This window comes from Zootoca vivipara, chromosome 10 (assembly GCF_963506605.1).
Source record: "Zootoca vivipara chromosome 10, rZooViv1.1, whole genome shotgun sequence".
Lineage (NCBI taxonomy): Eukaryota > Metazoa > Chordata > Lepidosauria > Squamata > Lacertidae > Zootoca > Zootoca vivipara.
Window position 1 is genome coordinate 48456437 of NC_083285.1, and position 14262 is coordinate 48470698.

A 14262-nucleotide genomic window follows, 5' to 3' on the forward strand; every position below is an offset into this window, starting at 1 on the left:
CCTGACACATTACTAGTAATTTGGTCATTTCTACTTTTCCTCTGCAGGTTGTTTTTTTTAAATAATATATATATATCCTGCAGTCCTTTCCTTTCCACAATAACTATTTATAATCCCATAAACTTAATGTCAGCTACAAATGTCACTGTCCTAAAAAGCAGCACGCCAGTAAAGGTCCATTTCCCGTCCCCCTCAATTCTACTCAAAAATCAGTAGTTCTCAAGACTTCTCACATTTGGAATCCCCACACTTTACTTCTTGAGGACCCCCAACTCCAAATCTAAATTTTTAAGTTTATCATCAGCTAGTAATAAATCATGCATTTGGCTGGATGTTGTAACGGAGCATGTACAAATTGCCGCTCTCTCTGCCTAACTGCAGCCTATTCTTCACGCTTACAGGGTTACATTGAAGGATAGATTCAGGTGTGATGCCCATTAATTAAATGTTAGGGGGAAAGCCATAGCTTTGTTATCCAAAAAGGAGCCATGTTTGCTGTCTGGCATTTCTAAGTAGGGCTGGGGAAGACTCCTGCCCTGAACTCTGGATAATTCCAAGCAACATGGGTGATGTGATGTGGTACAAGGCAGCTTTATATGTTCTTAAATGATAAAGGGGCCCTGACCATGAGGTCCAGTCGTGTCCGACTCTGGGGTTGCAGCGCTCATCTCGCTCTATAGGCCGAGGGAGCTGGCGTTTGTCCGCAGACAGCTTCCGGGTCATGTGGCCAGAATGACAAAGCTGCTTCTGGCGAACCAGAGCAGCGCACGGAAACGCCGTTTACCTTCCCGCACTTTGATGTGCTTTCGAACTGCTAGGTGAGCAGGAGCTGGGACCGAGCAACGGGAGCTCACCCCGTTGCAGGGATTCGAACCACCGACCTTCTGATCAGCGCCACCTGGGTCCCTACTCTTAAATTATATATATATATATAATTTTATTTTAAGCCTCCCACCACCTTTTCCTAGCCAGCGTTCTGACAGAGACTAATACCTGCAAACAAACTTCCAGTCGCTTGTGAGTAAGGTTCATAGTCTGTAGCAGTTTTTCATCTTGGACACCTGATTGAACATTCTGCTGTTTTGCTAACGCTCTGATCTCTCTCACGTATTTCTCCCGAACTGACTGGAACCAATGGAGAGAGTCAAATTCTTGGTACTGGTCCAAAAGCTTCAGAATGTAAGCTACACCTGCAGATTAAAAAAGTCGATCAAGTTAAGCACCCCATTCTTCAAGCATATTCTGCGCATGTACCTCAAACTGGCCTTTGATCATTAATATCAGAATCATCTTCTCACCAGCTCTATTTTTCCCTCTCTACAAGTCTTCAGAGTTGTATGCTTCTTATACAGTGGTACGTGTCAATATTTATTCATTTACATTTTTAAAATAGCTGGTTTTCTGCCACAGAAGGCTCACGATCAAGTTTGCGCCTCTGCTCATAGGGGAAGAGAGTACAGTGGTACCTCTACTTACGAATGACTCGACTTACGAATATTTCTACTTACGAATGGAGCTCTGTCCGCCATCTTGGATGCTGTTTAGATAGGATTTTTTCTACTTACGAATTTTTAGATAGGGTTACTTTGACTTACGAATTTTTTCTCCAAATGCGTTCCTATGGGATTCGACTTACAAATGTGCGTTTGGAACGCATTACATTCGTAAGTAGAGGTACCACTGTATGGTGAAAATTTGTAAAGGATGGCAAGGGGACATTTTTTCAAAATCCTCTTTCCAGTCTGCTTTGGGTCCACTTAAGCAAGTGAGTGCAGTTGTTTGCTCAATTACAGTGTGAGAGAAGAAACTTCACCTATGAAACATTTGCCAGAAGCACTTGAATGTTTGCGAAATCCATTACAAATTGAAGAAAGCAAAGCCTACTCAATCATTATCCGCTGAGGTAACTCCATGGGGGAAAACTCGATTCTCTCCCCTCTCCCCTCACCTCAACACTGCACACCGACCACCTAGCTAAGGATGCATCTTTTCTGTGCAGTGGTACCTCGGGTTAAGAACTTAATTTGTTCCGGAGGTCCGTTCTTAACCTGAAATGGTTCTTAACCTGAGGTACCACTTTAGCTAAAGGGGCCTCCCGCTGCTGACGCTGCCACGTGATTTCTGTTCTCATCCTGAAGCAAAGTTCTTAACTCGAGGTACTATTTCTGGGTTATTGGAGTCTGTAACCTGAAGCGTCTGTAACCCGAGGTACCACTGTTTAACTATCTTGTCGGGTGCACTTTGAATACACTTAGCTGAGAGCTATAGATGATCATGTATGAAAATACTTCATACATGTCGGATTTCTGAACCACCTAGAACAGTTCTCTGACTGTCAGTAACTCTCCAAGAGCTCAAGCAGATATATCCTTTTCACAATTCCACTAGCCCAGATCCTTTTGACTGGAAAAACCAGGGATTAAACATGGACTTTCTGCATGCACAGCATGTGCTCTACCACTGAACTATGTCCCCTTCCATATAAAACCTCAAAACCTGCAATTTATGATGGTTACCCATGCAAGAAGACTCAATATGGTTCCTGAACTCACCCATGGCAAAACCATCATCGGTGAAAGCTGCACCAGCTTTGTTCTTCTTATTCAGCTTCTCTTTGCAGCCGATTGAATGCTCTATGAAGTTGAGAGCCTAAAAACAAGACACAAGGAGTTGCTCCAAAAGGCAGTAAGTTATCAGGTAACTGCCTAGCTCCCAGGCATATTGGGTGACAGAGCTCAATGTCACCCCATTACTTGAGGAGAGGTCTTCATGAATTCATTCAAATTCAGAGCATATCCTACCAGTCAGTCAAATATGATTCCCCCCCCCCCACCGCTGGCCAGACTGATAGTCTCACCAGATTTTTCAAATCGGGCGTTTGGTGGAGCAAAGGTTGCCCATGACAGAATGTGGTGTTCTCATACAATAATTGCTAGCTGTCCCTTCTAGAGCAGTATTTAAACATTCTCCATATATATATATATATTACAAATCCCCTCAAGCATTTTTTTTTGGGGGGGGAGCAGAAGTATTTTTTAAAAAATATTTGTTATTCAAGGTTATTTACATCAATATCAGAGTCTGATTAACTATTCATCTAGCCAGTCACTTGGTGTCCCATCTGCTCATTCAGACACAAGTATTTCCTAGCCGTGTTAGCATTCCTTGTTAAAGGGTTTCAGGTAACGGTCCAGCCTGTAACTTTCTACATGAAAAGGACATGCTTTTTATGGGTATCAGTACAACAATGGCATATAACACGCCCCCCCATATCCTAGTGGAGAGGGGCAGTTCATATGGTGATTTAATAAAACGTAGTGCAACCTTACAAAAAAATTACCAATTTCAACACAAGCACATCCTGCACATGTAACTAAATGGCTTATCGTTTAAACCAACCAAGAAAGATCAAAACTAACCAATGGTGGAACAATTATGTAAAAGTTGCGTAGGTGCATGTTCTTTGAACTGCGAAACTCAGGAGCAAACACATCCACAAGCATTTTGAAATACTCTGTGCCTTCTGCAGAATTGCGTGTGAGATCACCAAGTACAGAATCCAGTTGCCTGTAAAACAGGGATACACTTGAAAATGCTTTGAGGCGGTTTTTAAAGGAACAGTTCTTGCAAGAATTTTGTCGATGCATCAAGTAAGCTTACCTGGCTCCTTTTTGTGTTTCTTCAGCAAGACCTTCCTCTTTCACAAGTTCTTCAAAATTAATGATATCTTCAATATCAGGAACAAACCTACAAGTTTCATATGTGATTCATTCATTCACAATTACATATCATGATATGTATAAAAACGCTAACTTAAGCTTCATATTTCTTACATTACTTCTGTTCAGATCTTTATCACAAGCTTGCTTTTATTTTTACACTATGACCAAAGGTTTGCTTTCTAAAAAAGAACTCTGACCTCCACACTGCTTGATTCTCTGGCTCACAAATCCCATGGAATGGCTTTCTAGTCTAACCAAGAGGGGGGGAAAAGAATAGGGCAAAGATGAGCATGATTTGGGCGGAGGGGGAAGTATTACATAGTGTATGCAAACTATCAAGATTGCTCAGTTATAGAGAGGATAGCCTTGCATAATACTTTACATTGAATCTATATATAACCTCACACAGATTTGATTGAAATAAAACTGTATCCCTATCCAAATCTGAGAAGACATACAGTCGTACCTTGGAAGCCAAATGGAATCTGTTCCAGAAGTCCATTCGACTTCCGAAACGTTTGAAAACCAAATCGCGGCTTCTGATTGGCTGTAGGAAGCTCCTACAGCCAATCAGAAGCCCCGGAAGTCCCGCCAGACGTTCGGGTTCCAAAAGAACATTCGCAAACCGGAGCAATCACTTCCGGGTTCGCGATGTTCGGGAGCCAAAACGTACGAGTTCCAGGGCATTCGACAACCAAGGTACGACTGTATCCTTCCCCCTTCACCGTATTTCTCATCAAAACCTTCAAATGTCAAGTTCATCAGAAAAAAATGTTTATATAAAATAAGCAAATTAAAATTTACTGAACAGGCTAGCAGAATTTATTGTAAGCACCGTACTCTTGTGGTACAGAACAAGAACAACTCTGGCAGTTCCTCCACTTGCACACTACTGCATGCAGCAGTGCTGCACATGCGCACTAGTGTAGGACCCATACCCATGCATTAACAGCAAGGCATGCCACAGAAAGGAAAAACAGAACCAAAAGGAGCTGCAAAGGCTTTACAGCACAGATGGGGAACTTTTTTTCCCTGTCATGGGCCAGATTCCCTCAGCATAACCTGCATACTAGTGGTGGGTGGAGCCAGAGCTAAACACATGCAGAGTTTGCAGCTCTGCAGTTCTCTGCCAGCCAGTCTCTCTCACATCCACACACACCTCATGCAGGAAGAGGTGATTCTCATGAGATGGTACACAGTGCAACAGTGGGCCTGCAGTGACCAGGGGGGTGGCATGAAAATAGGTTAGAGGTGCATGTGGTCTGTGGGATACAGGTTCCCCTCTTTGCTTCACAGAAGCATAGACAAGCAAGCTGAAATCTTTGGTTGCATACCTAATTGCACTGCTACAGCAATGAAGTCCACCAGATCTTATCATTCGGACGTAGCCCATGGCATTCCCTTTAAAAATAAAATATATAGGCAGCAAGAAACGTAAGTACCTGAAATTAAGTAACCGAGCACTCAGAATTTAATGGCACTAAGTCCATTTAGAAAGTTAAAACCTGTTGGAGACATCTGATAAAGCTGTATCTCCCCATCACCCCCCCCAATACTATTTCATTTGTAAATAAACAAGTCATATTGAGAGAATACACTGGCAACCATAAGTAGTGCCCTTTATAGAATGTTATAGTGAAGACTAATGTGCATATTTTTCCATATGTTAATTTGGAAAGATGTAAGCACTGTATAGCCAATGTGTTTAATTAATCTAGTCCATTGCAATTTGTTAGACTTCAAAGTACAGTGGTACCTCTGGTTATGAACTTGCAGTCGTACCTTGTTTTGCGGCCGGGATCCGTTCCAGAGCCCTGGCTGCTAGCTGAAAAGGATGCAGGGCAAAGCGCCGCATCTGCACACGCACACGGAGCGGTTTGCGCTTCTGCGCATGTGCGAGCGGCTAACCTGTTCCAGTACTTCCGGGTTTGCCGTGGACGTTCGCTGGAATGGACACTAGGCAAGGTGGACATTTGCGGAAGTATTACTGTAATTCGTTCCGAAGGTCCGTTCTTAACCTGAAACCGTTCTTAACCTGAGGTACCATTTTAGCTAATGGGGCTTTCTGCTGCCGCCAGCGTGTGATTTCTGTTCTCATCCTGAGGTAAAGTTCTTAACCTGAGGTACTACTTCTGGGTTAGCAGAGTTTGTAACCTGAGGCACCACTGTACTTTGTTTTGGCCAGGTTGTGCTCACTGTCTTTCATAATTTAATAAAGTGAACAGCATTTTAGGTTTCAGAACTGAAAGAACTACACCAGGGATGTCCAACAGGTCGATCGCGATCTACTGGTAGATCCCCAGGAGGTTTTGGTAGATCGCGGTCGATCACTGGGTCCCTTTCCTTAGCCCCTTCACCCCACCCTCCATTGTGGCACGATCTGCTGAATGGAAGATTGAGTTTACTGAGTGAGGGTGTTTGTTTCCCTAGCGATTTGTTGGTGAGTGGCTGTTCCTCTTTTTCCAAAACACCTAAAATCGGGGCTTTCCTCCTCCCTAAAAAAGCTCAACAACTTTGACTTGAACCCCCCCAAAAAACAGGGCAGTAATTACTGCCAGTTTTTAATTCTGTAAGTAGATTGCAGTCTCTTGGGAGTTGGCCACCCCTGAACTACACAATTACTTCCTTGGGCCAAAGGAAGCTTGTGTTTTTTGGACACCTACCCTGCCCCCTTTGACAAGCTACTTTTGAAACAGGGAACTTCCCAAGTGATAGAATATGGGAACTGCTGTTCCAAGGGGAAAATGTAAACAAGCCCATTAGGTATGCCCAGTCCCACCCGATAGCTCTTTGGATTCTAGCAATATATCTCAATATACTGCTTATGATATATTTTCATACCTATCTGACTTATTAGTTGCCTGAACTGGTCAAGGTAACTTTGTCCATCAGGTGTAATTCCAAGTTTTCTGATCCCTCGGTTGAATTTCTCTGCTCTCTCAAAGGGGTACTAGAAAAAATATTTTAAGATTGAAGAAATACATTAAGTAACTTGAAATACCTTTGTCAGCCCCATTGTATTTTTCCAAACACCCAAACACCTTTGTTCTTCTAAAATAGTAACCCCTAGCATGCTATATAAACCAAAATATGTACAGTTCGAAAGCAAATATCCATCTCTCTTGGAACCACATTTTAGTAAGACCCGTTACCTTGCAAAACATTTTAGAACATTCAAAATGTGAGTTTTGCAGCTAAAGAGAGATGCACAACTATATTTTAGACATATATTGCTTCTGTGCATTTAGGCCAGTAAATGGAACCTGCAACAATTTACCCTCCTTCCTAACATGAGTAGGTGTGTGTGAATAGGTGGATCCTCCCTCCAAGCACAGATTCTATCCCCATGTTCCATTTTTCTTTTCCAATCATTGAGTAATTCTGTGGTTACTCAATGAATTCATTAGGCTATTTGAGGGTTTTCCAAGCCTCAAGATTCCTCTTCATTTCCCAGTGACCCAATTTTGGATACAATCCTGACAGGGATACAATTTTGGATAGAATCCAAACTCAGTATCAGAAGGAGTGGCGTTGAAGGAAAATAGAAACCAGGCTTTTATAATTATATTTAAATGGGTAGTGTTTATCTCGAGAGATTGAAATCAACTATCAATCAATCTTGTAGTTCTTAGCAATGGTTTCACAAACAACATACCTTGTGGTCATTTTGATCTTTAACTTCCCTAAAGAATCTGATATCTTTGATCAATCTGGATTTGATGTGCTCGTCATACATGAACTGGCTGAAGATATAAAATTTCTTTCTCAGAAACTGGTATGTGAAATTTACCTGAAGAAAAGTAGGAAAAAGTACAGTATGAAGAAGACTGATGCCCCCTGTTAGAAGACATTTCCCCAGTGACTTGTGACCCTGGTCCCAAGACTCAGAACTTATAATGTCACAGTCCCACCCAAGTCAATATGTTTTGTTACTCTGAGCTTTTGTTAATCTGAAGTTATGTGTGAGTAAGTGAAAAGCAGAAGGCATTCTTAGCTGGACAAAGAATCCTAAATACCGTTTCCCCGAAAATAAAACATACCCATAAAATAAGCCGTAGCAGGATTTCTAAGCATTTGCACAATATAAGCTATACCCCGACAATAAGACATGGTAATAGGCGCAGTTCTGGAGGGCGCCAAGGAAGAGGTGAGGCTGGACATGTAATAAAAAATAAGACATCCCCTGAAAATAAGCTATAGTGTGTCTTCTTGAGGAAAAATAAATATAAGACAGTGTCTTATTTTCAGGGAAACACAGTAGGACATGGGAGAGAAAAGTCTCATCAGGAATTGGGGCTTACATATAACTTATCCCCTTAAAGTTGTGCAGAAGAAGACAACAAGGATAATGTAAATATATTCCCATCCCCTTGCTGCACACTACTGCATCTCAGCTTACTGTCTGGAAATTGCCACACTAGGATGAGGTGGAAAGGAGAGGGGAAAGGAGCTGGGCTGGCATACTTATATCACCATTGCAAAATACTGTTAAGTGACATCTTGCAGACACAAATTTATGAACTATCATAATTTGGAAAAATGAAAATGCTTGTTTCATATTGTTTAATCTCATCTTTTTTTCTCAGAGTATTTTAAAATTTGCCCCTCTTACATACACAGATGTACTCTTTGTGCTCTAATTAACACAGCATGTGAAACCACTTTCCTCCAACTGCTTGTGCTGTACAGTATTGTTCACGATGCAGTTTTAAATAAAAGGTCAGTATATGCCAGCGCAGCAGCTGTTCTGGGAATAACACAAAATACTCACAGTTGTGTTCAGGATTCCTGTGCCATGTGTTCGAATTGAATTAGCAATGTGCCTGATATTTATGGTGTTCAAATGCTTGTTATTGCTGATTCTCTCAATGAAGATCTGCAATTAAACAATTGCTATATAATTATGATAGCTAATAAATGGAAATCAGCAGCAAGAAGATTTGCTTTTTAAAGTGTAGCCCTCACCTGATTATTGAGATTGTAGAGGTAGCGGGATACAAATACATGAATATTCCTCATAATTTCCAGAACATCAAGGCCCTGAAAAAACAGTAGGCAATTTAACTACATCACGTCTGGAAATAATCCAAATAATTGCTGTTATCTGAAACTTTTAAAAAGCAAAAACACCAAAAGCGTTAAGTACCGTACTTCAGTAAGTCACAAAATCCTGTTTTTAAAAAATAGACACTAGCATAAACACGAGGTACCTGTTCTAAAGTCTGACTAGGAAGATGTGCTTCTGTCATAGTTAAACCATAGCGTTGCGTTGCTAAATTCCTCATCTCGCTATAGGTGGCCCAGTCATGCAGAGCTACTGTAGTAAGGTTGTAGAAAGTCTTGTCTAGGTAATGTGTCACATAGGCTGCAAAAAGAGGGAGGGAAAGGAACAGCCATTTTCACAATGAATACTTGGAGAAAAGGGCAGAGGACAAGGGAAGGAAAACATATTCATCCCAACTCTAACGTTATTTAGAACTCTAGAAATAAAGTAACATTAGAAATGCATTGAGTAAAAGTACCTGCTGGAACTACACTGATCATATCAGCATATTGAGGACAGATTACCTCAAAAAAGTACATAGAGAGAGACAGGAGGGATGTATTTTACTTCATAGAAAAAGTATCAAGCTTTGAAAGTGAACGTTAAGAAAAGCCTACCTTTTATATCTATGAACCGATTGAAAAAACGAATTGGGTTCAAGGAGAAGAAGTGGGCAAGGTCTTTCATTCCAACTTTGAAGGGATTTCTGTCATCGAGTTTCAAGTGTGTGTGTACAGAAAGGCGAAGGTCCTTTTCTATTTCTTTGCATAGTTTGTCCAGGAGGTGCTGCTCAAATAAAAGTCACAACAAACACTATTTTCATGGGGTCGAAACTAATCTTCACAAGACATTTATTCCCCAATAAAATAGTTCTACAAAGAAACAGGAGATCCAAAAAGATGGTTTTCCTTCTCCGAAGGGGGACTAAATTAGATTATTTTTAATTCAACATTAGGATGAAAAAGTGAGTTATTGCATATACGCTGTGCATGTATAGATACACAGACAAAGTAGTATCCCCTAACCCTCTGGAGCAGATTTTGAGGGTGCACAAGGGGCTACAGATGAGAGGAGAGAAGGGAGGAGTTCTGTTGCACAAACAGAATGACAGTGTTGGATACAACCCACTCTCTCTAAATATTGGTCAATCTCCCCAAAGGTTTGGTGACTGTTGGTCACTTAAAATGTAAACAGTAAGTTATGTATGTTAATTTGTTTATATATATATATATATATATATATATATATATATATATATATATTGATTTAAGAAGCTAAATCTACATAAGATGCAAAGGAAAAGAGGAGGGACAACTGAATGGGAAATTAGAATATGCAGTGTAATATAAACACTACATTGTCATACAAGTACATAACCACAACTCAACAAACGTTAGCATAAACCTAAAGCAGAGGACGACAGAGGACGAGATGGTTGGACAGTGTTCTCGAAGCTACGAACATGAGTTTGACCAAACTGCGGGAGGCAGTGGAAGACAGGAGTGCCTGGCGTGCTATGGTCCATGGGGTCACGAAGAGTCGGACATGACTAAACGACTAAACAAAAGCAGAGGAATAACTGAGGAAAAATGAGACCAGAGCAATAAAGAATGTGAGCTTCTATTAACTTTAAGAATTTTGAGAATTCCAACAGAAATCCTCAACAGTGGCAGATTTAAATATTCTCAGATTGCTCTTTACTGCTTTCATTCAAAGTAAATAAAATGATTGCATTATTACCTTGTTTAAAACATCCATGATTTCTTTGTCATAACTTTCCAAAAGTATTTCATGGGACTCCAAGTGCCTTGAATGCATCATAGCTGGTACACAATCCCGCAATGCACTAAACATGTACTGTAAAAAAAAAGTTGCAAATTGATAAAGAACCCGAGCAACAGCATGTGCTAAAAGGATCCTGAACATCAATTAATCTCTAAAACTACATTTAGATATAATGCTAAATCATGGTTTATCAGAACAAAACTCAGTGAGCCTAGACACTGAGCATTCTTCCCCCATCCACTCCAGCACAGCACAAAGAAATTGGAGGTTTTCACTTCAATTCTAGATTAATCACAGTTTAGAATGCCATCAGAATCCCAAATTGAGGTTAAGTTTAACTAAGATTAGTTGAAACAAGCAAGCTTAATAACAAACCATTCAAACTCTTGTAAACTGCTTAGAGGTTTCACCACAATCAAGGGGTATATATACGTTTTGTTAAATAAACAAAATTAAAAATAAAGTTAAACTTTAGGTCAGTGGTTCTCACACTTTTTGCAGTAGTAGAACCCTTCACTTAAAAAAACACACCTTTGGAAGAACCCTCACAGTAAATTCTTTTTAAACTTTATTTTTAAGGGGAGCTGATTATTGGGAGAGCAAGTGAGAGACAGTCAGAATTGAAATTTTTAAAAGGAACTATTAGATTTTGAAAAACTTTGCTGTCCATCTCCTGATCTTCTCTGATGGGAGATGGCTTTGCTTTGCTTGTCATCCTTAAGGCTTTGTCTCTTATCTCTCAGTCAACATTAAAAGAGAATCATATATGAAGCTCTGTAAACAATGCTCCTCTCCCCAGCTACTGATTGAAACCATGGAAAGTGCACCAAGAGAAGGAATGAAGGGGAAGGGATCCTCAAGACAACTGCTTGAAAAGTGCATTTAATCCCCATGGCTGCTGCTCAATAGAAATAATACATTGGGTGCACTTGACTGCCATTACAACTCCCTGGACTGCTTCACAGAGCCTCAGGGTGATCACAAATAAACCAGAAGTTTGTGTGCTCACCCTTCTCCCCTCTGCAGGCTTCCACAACTACACATTATGCAAGACTTTTGGGAACTGTGCTTTGTTCTAACCTAAGTTAATTAGCAAGCCATTATATCAAACCATGGTTTTGTTTAACCCACCTTCCTAGTTTGTCTATTTCATTTACTTACATGTAACCTAGCAGCATCCACTGCATTTTCATAGACATCATCAAGATAGATTGGAAATACAGTTCTGTGCCAATACAAGAAGCAACAGTCACATTGTGCTTGGACTCTAGAAGGGAAAAGGAGCGAAGTTACTACTGAGAAAGAAAGCAAAGAATTACCATTGCAACATCAATGATCTCAAACAGAAATCAACTTATAATATAGCACACTTTCAAGCTGATGTTCACAAGTCACAGGGGTGGAAAAAATGGTTTTTAAGAAACAAGAATGGAATATCGTTCTTCAGGATGCTGAACTCTGTGCTTAAAGCCAAGTTTCATACTGAGTACACAAAATCCTGACTTTCACATATGATGATGAACAGCACTCTACAGGAGTCAAGAAGGTGGTGTATTGTGCTGAAAGTCTACAGAATTTCGTTCCGTGGTATTACCTACCGTTCTTTAAGTTCACTGATTAAGGCCAGCTTCTTCATAACTACTTGGAGAGGAAGGAGCTCTTCATCTTTAAATGTTTTCTGAAAGGGAGAAAGGAAAGGAGGAGACAGACATGCAAGATCATCAATCCAATAATAATAACAACAAAAGTTAATTTTATGGCTGTGCCTTAATCACTGACTATGCAATTGCCTATGTGATTGCTGCTAACAGAAATGATAAATATTGCAATTATGGAAGGAACTGTTGTGCTTACCATTTGTGTGCCCACACTGAGTGCGAGGGAAATAATTAGTCGTCTCTGTTTTGTGCTAGGACCGTTGAGGGTGTTCTCAGCCAATACAAGAGCAGAGAGTACATCAAGGCGCTGTTCACTGTACTTCTTGTCTGAAATAACTCTTTTCTTCATTTAAAAAAGCATAGAAGAGAGCATTTGGGGTTTAGTATTTATGGAAAATTCAACAGCAAATGTTGCATTACATTTATGAGTCTACCACATTATTTGCATTTTTGGTACCAAGGTCGAGCTAAGGCACATTTAATATACACATCATAGGTAAAGGTAAAGGGATGCCTGACCATTAAGTCCAGTCATGGACGACTCTGGGGTTGCCGCGCTCATCTCGCTTTACTAGCTGAGGGATCCGGTGTTTGTCCTCAGACAGCTTTCCGGGTCATGTGGCCAGCATGACTAAGCTGCTTCTGGTGAACCAGAGCAGCACACGGAAATTCTGTGTACCTTCCCGCCGGAGTGTTACCTATTTATCTACTTGCACTTTGACATGCTTTCGAACTGCTAGGTTGGCAGGAACTGGGACCAAGCAACAGGAGCTCACCCCGTCGCAGGGATTCAAACCGCCGACCTTCCGATCGGCAAGCCCTAGGCTTTGTGGTTTAGACCACAGCACCACCACGTCCCTGCATCATACACATCAAAATATTACACAAATTTTGGCAAGAAAAGCTATCCCCAAAGTATCCTCCCCCTATCCCAAATTAAGTATAGTCGGCACATTAATGCAACCCTGAAGTTACCCAGGATTAGCTTAGACTCTAGGGAATATCCTTGTTGCTTTCAAGATGCCAGTGAACACAGTTTATCTGAGACTCTTCTGCACAAGCCCTTTTGAAACATGCAGGACTTCTGCCGGAGCACAGATTCATTTTAACCTCAATGGAGTTTAAGCTGGAAACATCCCTAGTGATACATATTATCATCTGTGTGTTCAATCTCTCCTTTGGTGATCATTCACCCATGTTCTGCTTCACATTAACATCAATTTCGCAGTTGAGGCAACTCGCCAAAGTGTTCAGTATGTGAGTAAGTATGAAATTCCATACGTATTTTCTCCGCAATGTAAAACATACATTAACTGCATTCAAATGCAATTAACTATGGCTTAATATTATATAAACAATCCCCGTCTCCCCCATCACCATGGCTCTTCTAGCACTAATTATAAGAAGGGCCATCAAAAACATTTGCTTTCACTTTCAATTAACTGCAGTGTAGTGTTGTGTTTGACTCCTAAACAGTGGTTGATGTTAACTATATTAGTCAATTGGCTTGTTTCAGTAAACCATTGTTAAGACTAACCAGATTGTCCAGGTTCAGACATATAACATTGACAAACAGAATTCCACTGAAAAACAGAAAGCCTCAAATCTCCTCCTCACAGTTGCACACTAGGAACCTGGGGCTTGTTCACATAATGGCATATGACTGCTATCATCATTGTTTTACCTTTTGATTATCATCACTGCTTACCTCCCAACTATTTGATCTCTTTAGCTGGTTTCTATCACTAAAAATGCATAAACGAAGCAGCCCAACTGTGATAAAGCTACTCATTTTAACTATACCGAACAGTAAAGTACTTACTGAAACTTTTTGCATACCTTGGCTATAGCAATAGCATTAAGAGCCTGATGCTGTAGATGCTGAATTATGTGCGTTACTGAATCAGCGACAATCATACTTCTTCTGTAAAATGTATGCTGTATTGCCTGCAGTTGACCAAATTTCAGAACACAAGAGTTAACACCACAATTTTGTTATTTGAATCACATTTTGCCTATTCTTCCATACAGAGAACTACCGTATTTTTCCAGG

The 14262-nt window shown here is 40.5% G+C and overlaps 1 protein-coding gene across 2 annotated transcripts in view; it reads right to left on the minus strand.

The window, feature by feature from the left end:
• WASHC4 (WASH complex subunit 4) overlaps positions 1-14262 on the minus strand; it is a 41693-nt gene that overhangs the window by 1424 nt on the left and 26007 nt on the right. Inside the window, exons 16-31 of one of the 2 annotated variants that reach the window (XM_035128666.2) lie at positions 14049-14156; positions 12406-12552; positions 12150-12229; positions 11713-11818; positions 10507-10623; positions 9384-9552; positions 8933-9087; positions 8688-8762; positions 8494-8598; positions 7378-7512; positions 6564-6672; positions 5057-5123; positions 3661-3747; positions 3420-3567; positions 2553-2649; positions 994-1190 (exon numbers count right to left, since the gene is read on the minus strand). In XM_035128666.2, coding sequence (XP_034984557.2) covers positions 994-1190; positions 2553-2649; positions 3420-3567; positions 3661-3747; positions 5057-5123; positions 6564-6672; positions 7378-7512; positions 8494-8598; positions 8688-8762; positions 8933-9087; positions 9384-9552; positions 10507-10623; positions 11713-11818; positions 12150-12229; positions 12406-12552; positions 14049-14156 — 1902 coding nt within the window. The remainder of the gene's footprint in view (positions 1-993; positions 1191-2552; positions 2650-3419; positions 3568-3660; positions 3748-5056; positions 5124-6563; positions 6673-7377; positions 7513-8493; positions 8599-8687; positions 8763-8932; positions 9088-9383; positions 9553-10506; positions 10624-11712; positions 11819-12149; positions 12230-12405; positions 12553-14048; positions 14157-14262) is intronic. The other variant, XM_035128665.2, reaches the window with a different exon arrangement.